This window comes from Phocoena phocoena, chromosome 10, assembly GCF_963924675.1.
Source record: "Phocoena phocoena chromosome 10, mPhoPho1.1, whole genome shotgun sequence".
NCBI lineage: Eukaryota > Metazoa > Chordata > Mammalia > Artiodactyla > Phocoenidae > Phocoena > Phocoena phocoena.
In genome coordinates, this window is record NC_089228.1 from 36,785,707 (window position 1) to 36,797,199 (window position 11,493).

The window sequence follows — 11,493 nt, forward strand, 5'->3', positions numbered from 1 at the left end:
GAGACTGTCATACAGAGTGAAGTAAGTCAGGAAGAGAAAAACAAATATCGTATATTAACGCATATATGTGGAATCTAGAAAAATGTTACAGATGAACTGGTTTGCAAGGCAGAAATAGAGACAAAGATGTACAGAACAAATGTACGGAACCAAGGGGGGAAATTGGGGTGGTGGTGGTGGTGGTGGTGGGATGAACTGGGAGATTGGGATTGACATATATACACTAAAATGTATAAAATGGATAACTAATAAAAACCTGCTGTATTAAAAAAAAATAAAATATTTTAAAAAAGCATAAAGAAACACACTATGAGTAACCTTATTCTCATAAATTCAACAACTTAAAAGAAATTGATCAACTGTTTGAATGTTACACAATACCAACCCAATCAGATGAAACAGATACCTGAATAGTCCCTTGGCCATTAAAGAAATTGAATTTGTAATTTAAAAGTTCTCTAAAAAGAGATCTCCAGGCCCAGATGGCTTCACTAAAGAATTTTTACAAAATATTTAAAGAAGAATTTTCACACCAATTTTACATAATATCTTCCAGGAAACAGAAAAGGAGAGAATGCTCCCAATTTTTATAAGGTCAGTATTACCTTGATATCAAAATCAGACAAAGGGAATTTTTTAAAAAGTGTACATTAGTATCTCTCAGGAACGTAGAGGTAAAAATCAAACCCAGCAAGGTACAAAAGAAATTATACACCAGCACCAAGTATAAATTTATCCCAGGTAAGCAAGGCTACTTCAAACATTCAAAAATTAATCAATCCACCATATCAACAGGCTAAAGAAGAAAAATCATATGACTATATATAGTCAGAAACAGAAAAACCATTTGACAAAATCCAACACCCATTCATGATAAAAACGAAACTCTTAGCAAGTTAGGAGTAGAGGGAACTACCTAACTTTAACTTGATAAAGAGAATCCACATCTAACATCATACTTTTATTGGTTCTTGGTATGATGAGTGATTTTCTATTGTATGCTGGACATTTTGGATATTATATTCGGAGGCTCTCAATGCCATTTAAATCTTCTATTCTAGAAGGCAGCATCCTATTTAGGTTTAGTATGTAGATGCTGGCCTACTTTTGTGGGCCCTGTTTCCAATGAAAATTTTCTTTTCTGGGCTCTTTCAATGCAATTCTGGTCTGCTTTATTCTTTTGGTTCCACTGGATCCCTTCTGGTGCCACCTACAAGGTAGAAGCCATTTTCCTGGGTTCCCTCTTGCCATTAGATGGAGGGTTTAGGATGTTGGACTTCTGAGGTAGAGAGCAATATCCTGGCCTGTTCACTGGCCACCTGGTGTCAGTGGATTTCCCACTCTGTCTCTGCTGGTGCCACTGGAGGAGAGAAGGGCTACCTGGACTGCATTTTGCTGTTGGGTGGAGGGACAGGAAGTTCCTGTTCTGGATCTTCTTCTGTGGCTGGCTGGATGGCCAGGGGTTGCTAGGTCTGGATTGCCTCTGCCACTGACTGGAAGGCCAGGAGATACTAGGCTTGTTGGAGCTGAGGTACAGGAGGGTCCCCTCTCTCCTCCCATTTAGTTTGGGGTAGGAGATGGGTTGATCTGCTCAGGTTCTGCTGTTGCTGCTGTGGGTAGATCAAGCCTGCTTCTGTTAGCAGATGATAAATGAAGTGTGTTGGCCCACATGCGTTCTGCTTTTACTGCTGCTGAGGATAGACTGGGTCACCACTGCTAATGGATGTGGGGTGTGGAGTGGGTGGATAAGCCTGGGTTCCACTGTTGCTGCTGTTGTGAGCAGATCATGCCTGTTGCTGCCAGTGCATGTGGGGCATGGGATGGGTTGGCTTATAAGGGTACCGTAGGCAATTCAGTCTGCTGTTGCCACTAGGCGTGGGTCTCCCTGCTTAGTCTCTGCTGGGCTTCCCCTTCTTTTGACCAGAGAGAACATGCTTTTCTTGTTTTGTTTGTTTTGTTTAGCTTTCCCTATGCCTGTTGTTGGTTTTAGGTTGCAGACATATCTGGTGTCCAGTCTGAGATGTATGACAGATAAAACAAGAATTCATCTAGGTGTACCTTTTTTTTTTTTGCGGTACACGGGCCTCTCACCATTGTGGCCTCTCCCGCCGCAGAGCACAGGCTCCGGACGCGCAGGCTCAGCGGCCATGGCTCACGGGCCCAGCCGCTCCGCGGCATGTGGGATCTTCCCGGACCAGGGCACGAACCCAAGTCCCCTGCATCGGCAGGTGGACTCTCAACCACTGAGCCACCAGGGAAGCCCTAGGTGTACCTTTTAAAATCTTGAGACTCCTAGATGATCTGCCATCTCTCCATATTTCAGAGTCCTTTTATGATTGCTGAATTATTTTCAGAGTATTTACTTTGTATTTAGAGGGGAGGAGAAGGGAAAATTAGTTGACACCACCTTGTACCAAAATTGGAAGCTCTCACTCCTAGGTTTTTAACCAAATAAAGTGCAAAACTTAGGTTCACACAAAAAAACACACATAAACATAGCAGATTAATTTGTAATCACCCCAAACTGGAAACAACTCCAAGACCCTTCAACTGGTAAAAATTTCTGATAACATCCATACAATGGAATACCACTCAGCAATTAAAACAAATGAGTACCCACACCACCACAGGTCTCAGACACATTATGCTAAATGAAAGCCGCCAGATTCAAAAGGTTACAAATTATTATTCCTTCTACATAACATTCTGGAAAAGGGAAAACAATTCGTACATATTACACACCAGTGGTTGCTAGGGTTTGGTGGAGAGTAGTGGGTGACCACAAAGGGGCACAGGGGAATTCTACTTTATGTATCTTGAAGCTCAGTTATTAGGTACATATATATTCTATGATATTAAGATATATGATATTACATATATATTCTATGAATTATTGTGACTGTTGATAGATATGATAATATTGAGGTTATATTTTTACAAAGGTCTCATCTATTAAAGATATATATTAAAGTATTGTGGATTAAGTGGTATGATTTTTGTTGTTTGCCTTTAAAAAATTATGTATTTCAATAAGAAGGGAGTAATAAACTCTGTAGCCTAATGTAGAGAGAATGCATAAGAACAGAGAAATAACCATTGGATTTGGTCAGCTGCAATGTTGGTGATGTTGATGAGTGCAGTGTCCGTGAAGTAAGAGGGGTAGAAGCCTGATTGGAATGGGCTGAAGAGAAAATAGTAGGAACAGAAGTGGAAACAGTGATGGCATGATTTGCTATGAGGAGAAACAGAGAACTGGAAAAGAAACTGATTAAGATCATATTTTTTAAAGGTGGAAGAGGTAGACATTGATAATTTGGATAGTGGGGTTATGAATGCAGGATCAAACACCTTGAGATGGCAGCAGGATAATGGAGGAGTTAACCTTTGATGGGATCAAAGACCCTTCATTTATTTCACTTGGAGGGAAGGCAGCAAGTGTGGTCCAGATGGAGCTGGGATGGAGAATGAGGTGGTAGGAAGATGGAGGTCCAGTCTGCTCCTATTTCTTCCGTTAAGTGTGTGGTGACATATATCATCATTATGGAGTTCAAGGGGAGAAGTAGAATTGGGCATTTGGAGAGGAGGTGGTATGAATTATTCAATTCAGAAAAAAGAAATGCAAACACACCAAACAAATTTATTGGGAAATTTGTCCAATGGAGATTTGCAGTCATGAATATGAACCGAGACCATGCCTCATGGGTGTTTTGCTCTAGCCATGCCACTCTTCTGCAGGCACAGAGCAGGTAGATAATTAAGTTCATCCCACATACGTTTGCAGAGAGAGGGCCAAGGGAAGTCAAGTTGTTCAGGGGAGAGATTACAATAATTAAGTATAGAATCTGAACTGGGTAAAGAGAGATACAAGGGTTTGTCAGGGTGATGGCTGTAAAAAAAATTGGTAGGGTCAATAGATTGGAAGACTTTATCACATCTGAAGAAACATTCTATTAGGGGTATTTGAAAGGTGAACTGGAAGGAGAGAATGAAGTAAAAAGAGAATGAAACTCCAGAAAAAGCAATTTGGGCAACAGTACACTGATTGGTAATGGTAAGGTCCAGAGCCACACTATTCAATAGAATAGCCACTAGCCGTATGTGGCTATTTAAACATAAATTAATTTAAATAAAATTTAAAAGTCAATTCTTTAGTTGCACCAGGGACATTTCAAGTGCTCCACAACCATGTGTGGCTAGTGGCTACCACACTGGACAGCACTGATACAGAACATTTCCATCATCACAGAAATTGCTACTGAGTATAGCACTGCTTTAGTATGACCATGGGAGTGAGAATGGAGACAAGAGTAGGGATGGGGGTAATATCAGGGGGAGCCCTGTTTGCTACACAGCCCTCAGGGAGAGGAGTTCTGGTAAGGGAATTGTGAAGATGGAGTTGAAGTGCCATGAACTCCTGTTTTCTACCAGTCCCCAGGGTCATCACCTGCTCGTCAGCATGCCCAGTCACATCTATCACTAAGGCCAGCCTCCTGTCCTTTACCTGGGGCTGCACTGCACTTCTAGCAGAAGAGTCAGCCACATGCTGACCTTTTCACTAGGTGATTGCCAAAGATACCTTGTCTGAGGCATCTGAGATCCCAGTCAATCCCCAACTGCAGGCGGACAGAGAAGACCCTCACTGTCTGTTCTCATGTGCAGAGGTACCCAAAGTCTTCAGGAAGATGTAGCTCACCTGTCTCGCAGATTCCTGGCAAGAAGAAAGGAATGGGGCTGGGGATGGGAGCTGGGATTTCTGGCTCTGTTATATTAAACTAGGACCTTGGTTTCTGTTTTGACAACTAAGTAAGTAGCCTATGGAATTGTCAGTCCAGAACAGGGTTCATGGGCACAAGGGAAAAACCTCACTAAAGTTCTTTCCCAGGGAGAAGAGGAGGCACATGGCTTAAGTCCTAAAATTTCCATTAGCTGGTGGGGAGACCATGAGACATACCAGATCAGGTTAGACCTTTACTGAGGACAGGAGACAGTGCCGCTTCTTGCCATCCCTTAGGGGTTGATGATTTCAATGTGGAACTTCAGGTGAGTGGCTGTGACTACACAGTGGCCCCGGAGAAGAGCACAGGTCAGGTAGTTGTAGCCTTGCCAGTGGTACTGGATCATGTAGATGGCATTGAGCACCTGGCAGTATCACCAGTGGATGTGCCACATACGGACCGAAGACTGGAGCTTGACCACTGCCCTCTCTGTGTGTGCGCAGGAAATCAGGGCTGCCCTCCGCTTCTTCTGCCGCAGCCTGTCCATTGTCAGTCTCCACCAGCACTGAATGATCCAGGCCTTGAGGGCTGTGTGTAACAATGTCTGGCATACCAGGGTTCCACGCAACCAGGCCTGGATCTTCTTGGCTGCTTTTATTCTTTCTTTTATATTTTTCTAGGCAGAGATAAGAGAGACCACTCACGGAACTTCCTGCCACCAACTTCTAGGATATTCCTGGAAAGGGCCTTGATTCTTTTAATAGTCAGCCCTTCTTTGGAGACTTCAGGGGAGTTAGCAGGACACTGAGAGGCAGAAGTCCTGGGTGGTGAGTCCTCCTCTGCCAACATGGACACATCACCTTACCCTCAGAGTCATAGCATCCTCCTCTTGACTACCTCACAGGTGCATGGATCAAGAGAAAAACCATTAGTAACTAGGAGGGTGCATTAAGAATGTGAGGGACTTAGTTGTACTCTACCTCTTCAGTATTTATAGGGTTTGGGAGGCTTGGCCTCATAATGTTTTTGCCTGGTATTCTCTGCTAATTCTAGTACCATTGGCTGATTTCTTTCTGCCACAACAGTGTATTTCAATATGGCGGTGAGTTTTTAACACCGTCATCACATATTCTACTCCCAGACTCCCCATACTGTGAACATTCTACTTTCTAATTCAGAGTCCTCACATCCTCATCTCCCAGCTCATGCATTTCTTGATGGCTTTCCTTCTCGCCATTCACTCTTTGTGTCACAGTCAAACCCAGAGCCAGAGAGTTCATGCTGAGAAGGAAGTGAAGGAAAAATAAGCCAGTATTGAATTGACTCCTGATTACTTTAAACTCTGGATCCCTAAGAGGCACAATTCCACACCCTCATGACACTGACATAAATGTTCTGGATATCTGTTAATTATATGGAGATTTTACCTACCTCTTTTTTCTGCTGCTCCTTCTGCTTCTGCTTCTTCTTCTGCTTCAACCTAATTTCGTCTTCGGAATCCTCAATCACAATTAAAATTAAATTGCTGTCTGTCTGTCATGAGAATTAAACAGGAAATGAATGGATGAGCTAAGAGTACTGTTTCTCTCTATGGCTCTGCACAAAGATACCCCCTGCCTCAGCATCCTCTTTTTTCCCAAAAGTTGTGAAGTCCAGAGTGATTCCCACCCACCCTCAAGCCTGCCGAGTGGATCTGGCCATGTCTCTTACACAAAATTGAACCCCCATGGCTTGTCTCTAGATGGTTCCTTTATTTCTCTACTTCTCAAGGTCTGATGAGTAATATGAGTGGGAGAGCTATGAGTTAACAATTGCTTTATGACATCAGGATTAGGATATATGCCACATAAGTTGAGTCTTCCTCACAAACAAGCTCCATGGGAACTTGTATTACCTGTCCACTTCCCTTCTGTCAGAGATGTATCCGAACTCAGAGTGGAAAGATAGGGCACTTGGGTGCCGTTCCTCCAGTGAGGCCCATCCACATCCTTTCTCATTATCAGTCACACAGGAGGGCAGGAGGGACCATGGCAGGATAGCTCCATACAGCTCTCTACTGTCTCTCAGACTTAGCACTTCCTGTCTTCCCTGGATTCAAGTTTCAGTAACCTCAGTGCGCCATAGGAAACTAGAGAGACTAGATGAATCTAGAAAGCAGTAAAATTTTAAAAAAAGCTTAAAATTAATTAAATAGAAAACAAAAATGAGTGGTGGAAGATAAATTTAAAAGCTGATATTTTTCAAATTACTGCCTCTGTGCTGGGTGGGTCTCAGAGCGTGTGAGATTTTTCATGAGCGCTTTAAGAACAGTCTCTGTTTCCCACAGCCCTCCAGCTTTCCCCCACACAAGCCCCGCTGGACTTCAAAGCCAGAAATTCTGGGGGCTCATCATCCCGGTGCAGGATCCCCAGGCGAAGGAGCCCTGTGTGGGGCTCAGACCCCTCACTCCTTGAGGAGAACCTCTGTAATGATTATTACCGTTTTGTTTGTGGGTTGTCACCCTGGAGTTTGGGTCTTGACTATACTGACTCCATTCCTCCCACCCATCTCGTTGTGGTTCCTTCTTTATACCTTTAGCTGTGGAAAATCGTTTCTGCTAGTCTTTAGGTCATTCTCATAGATAGTCGCTTTGTAAGTAGTTTTAATTTTGGTATTCTTGTGGGAGGAGGTGAGCTCAGGGTCTACCTACTTCACCATCTTCGTCACAACTTCATATTAGCATTTCTTAATGTTTATTGCCTGAGTTATTTATTACTATGATTATTTCTAAGCAGAGAATTTCTTTTTAAAAAATTTTTTATTGGAGTATAGTTGATTTACAATGTTGTCTTACTTTCAGGTGTACAGCAAAGTGAATCAGTTTTATATATATATATATATATACGCACTCCTTTTTTTTTTTTAAGATTCTTTGCCCATATAGGCCATCACAGAGTATTGAGTAGAGTTCCCTGTGCTACACGGTAGGTGCTTATTATCTATTTTATATATAGTAGTGTGTATATGTCAATCCCAATCTCCCAATTTATCCTCCCCTCCCCCTTATCCCCTGGTAACCATAAGTTTGTTTTCTACATCCGTGACTTTTACCTCTTTTTTTTTAAGATTCCACATATATGCGATTTCATATGATATTTGTCTTTCTGTGTCTGACTTACTTCACTCAGTATGACAATCTCTAGGTCCATCCATGTTGCTGCAAATGGCATTATTTTGTTCTTTTCTATGGCTCAGTAATATTCCATTGTATATATGTACTATATCTTCTTTATCCATTTCTCTGTTGATGGACATTTAGGTTGCTTCCATGTCCTGGCTATTGTAAATAGTACTGCAATGAACATTTGCGTACATGTATCTTTTTTTTTTTTTTAAAGATTTTCTTGATGTGGACCATTGTTAAAGTCTTTACTGAATTTGTTACAATATTGCTTCTGTTTTATGTTTTGGTTTTTTGGCTGCAAGGCATGTGGGATCTTAGCTCCCCCACCAGGAATCAAACCCACACCCCCTACATTGGAAGGCAAAGTCTTAGCCACTCAACCACCAGGGAAGTCCCCGCATGTATCTTTTTGAACTATGGTTTTCTCCAGGTATATGCCTAGGTGTGGGATTGCTGGGTCATATGGTAGTTCTATTTCTAGTTTTTTAAGGAAAATCCATAATGTTCTCCACAGTGGCTGCACCAATTTACAGTGCCACCAAAAGTGTAGGAGGGTTCCCTTTTCTCCACACCCTCTCCAGCATTTATTGTTTGTAGATTTTTTGATGATGGCCATTCTGACTGGTGTGAGGTGATACCTCATTGTAGTTTTGATTTGCATTCCTCTAATAATTAGTGATGTTGAGCACCTTTTCATGTGCTTTTCGGCCATCCATATGTCTTCTTTGTGGAAATGTCTATTTAGATCTTCTGCCCATTTTTTGATTGGGTTACTTGTTTTTTTGACATTAAGCTGCACAAGTCGTTTGTATATTTTGGAGATTAATCCCTTGTTGCTTGCTTCGTTTGCAAATATTTTCTCCCATTCTGAAGGTTGTCTTTTTGTTTTGTTTATGCTTTCCTTTGCTGTGCAAAAGATTTTAAGTTTAATTAGATGCCATTTATTATTTTTGTTTTTTATTTTCATCACTCTAGGAGGTGGATCAAAAAAGATCTTGCTGCAATTTATGTCATAGAGTGTTCTACCTATGTTTTCCTCTAAGAGTATTATAGTGTCCGGTCTTACATTTTGAGTTTATTTTTGTGTATGGTGTAGGGAGTGTTCTAATTTCATTCTTTTACATGTAGCTGTCTTATTTTCCCAGCACCACTTATTGAAGAGACCGTCTTTTCTCCACTGTATATTCTTGCCTCCATTGTCAGAGATTAGGTGACCAAAAGTGTATGGGTTTATCTCTGGGCTTTCTATCCTGATCCATTGATCTATATTTGTTTTTGTGCCTGTACCATACTGTTTTGATTACTGTAGCTTCATAGTATACTCTGAAGTCAGGGAGCCTGATTCCTCCAGCTCCATTTTTCTTTCTCAAGATTGCTTTGTCTATTCGGGGTCTTTTTTGTTTCCATACAAATTGTAAAATTTTTTATTCTAATTCTGTGATAAATGCCATTGGTAATTTGACAGGGGTTGCACTGAATCTGTAGATTGCTTTAGATAGTATAGTCATTTTCACAATATTGATTCTTCCAATCCAAGAACATGGTATATCTCTCCCTCTGTTTGTGTCATCTTTGATATCTTTCATCAGTGTCTTACACTTTTCTGAGTACAGGTCTTTGGCCTCCTTAGGTAGGTTTATTCCTAGGTATTTTATTCCTTTTGTTGTGATGGTAAATGGGAGTGTTTCTTTAACTATTTTTTCTAATTTTTCACTGTTAGTGTATAGGAATGCAAGAGATTTCTGTGCATTAATTTTGTATCCTGCAACTTTACCAAATTCATTGATCAGCTCTAGTAGTTTTCTGGTAGGGTCTTTAGGATTATCTATGTATAGAATCATGTCATCTGCAAACAGTGACAGTTTTACTTCTTCTTTTCCAATTTGGATTCTTTTATTTCTTGTTCTTCTCTGATTGCCATGGCTAGGACTTCCAAAACTATGTTGAATAATAGTGGTGAGAGTGAACATCCTTGTCTTGTTCCTGATCTTAGAGGAAATGCTTTCAGTTTTTCACCATTGAGAATGATGTTTGCTGTGGGTTTGTCATATATGGCCTTAATTATGTTGAGGTAGGTTCCCTCTATGCCCACTTTCTGGAGAGTTTTTATCATATATGGGTGTTGAATTTTGTCAAAAGCATTTTCTGCATTTATGGAGATGATCATATGGTTTTTATTCTTCAATTTGTTAATATGGTGTATCACATTGATTGATTTGCGTATATTGAAGAATCCTTGCATCCCTGGGATAAATCACACTTGATCATGGTGTCTGATCCTTTTAATGTGTTGCTGGATTCTGTTTGCTAGTATTTTCTTAAGGATTTTTGTGCCTATGTTCTTCAGTGATATTGGACTATCATTTTCTTTTTTTGTGATATTTTTGTCTGGTTTTGGTATAGGGTGATAGTGGCCTCGTAGAATGAGCTTGGGAGTATTCCTTTCTCTGCAATTTTTTTGGAAGAGTTTGAGAAGGATAGGTGCTAACTCTTCTCTAAATGTTTGACAGAATTCACGTGTGAAGCCATCTGGTCCTGGACTTTTGTTGTTGGAAGATTTTTAATAACAGTTTCAATTTCATTACTTGTGATTGGTCTATTCCTATTTTCTATTTCTTCCTGGTTCAGTCTTGGAAGGCTGTACCTTTCTAAGAATTTGTCCATTTCTTCCAGGTTGTCCATTTTATTGGCATATAATTGCTTGTAGTAGTCTCTTATGAGCCTTTGTATTTCTGTGGTGTCAGTTGTAACTTCTTTTGCATTTCTAATTTTATTGATTTGAGTCCTCTCCGTTTTTTTCTTGATGAGTATGGCTAAGGGTTTATCACTTTTGTTTATCTTATGAAAGAACAAGCTTTTAGTTTCACTAATCTTTTTTTTTTATTGTTTTCTTTGTCTATTTCATTTATTTCTGCTCTGACCTTTATCATTTCTTTCCTTCTACTAACTTTGGGTTTTGCTTGTTTTTCTTTCTCTAGTTCCTTTAGGTGTAAGGTTAGGTTGTTTATTTGACATTTTTCTTGTTTCTAGAGGTAAGATTGTATTGCTATAAAGTTCCCTCTTAGAACTGCTTTTGCTGCATCCCATAGGTTTTGGGTCAACGTGTTTTCGTTGTCATGTGTTTCTAGGTATTTTTTATTTCCTCCTTGATTTCTTCAGTGATCCATTGGTTATCTAGTACCATATTGTTTAGCTTCCATGTGTTTGTGCTTTTTACAGTTTTTTTTCCCTGTAATTGATTTCTAACCTCATAGCGTTGTGGTTGGAAGAGATGCATGTTATGATTTCAATTTTCTTAAATTTACTGAGACTTGACTTGTGACCCTAGATGTGATCTATCCTGGAGAATGTTCTGTGTGTACTTGAGAAGAAACTGTATTCTGCTGCTTTCGGGTGGAATGCCCTATAAATATCAGTTAAGTCTATCTGGTCTAAAAAATGTAAGGCCATACACTATAAAACTCTTAGATGAAAACATAGGCAGAACACTCTATGACATAAATCACAGGAAGATCCTTTTTGACCCACTTCCTAGAGAAATGGAAATAAAAACAAAAGTAAACAAATGGGACCTAGTGAAACTTAAAATCTTTTGCAAAGCAAAGGAAAACATAA

At 40.2% G+C, this 11,493-nt stretch overlaps 1 protein-coding gene across 1 annotated transcript; it reads right to left on the reverse strand.

The window, feature by feature from the left end:
* Positions 1 to 5,007: 5,007 nt before the first annotated feature.
* Positions 5,008 to 6,443, reverse strand: IQCF2 (IQ motif containing F2). Its single transcript, XM_065885909.1, is given in 3 exon segments — positions 5,008 to 5,391; positions 6,147 to 6,248; positions 6,426 to 6,443. Coding segments are annotated over 3 exon segments (504 nt in total).
* Between the last annotated feature and the right edge of the window lie 5,050 nt (positions 6,444 to 11,493).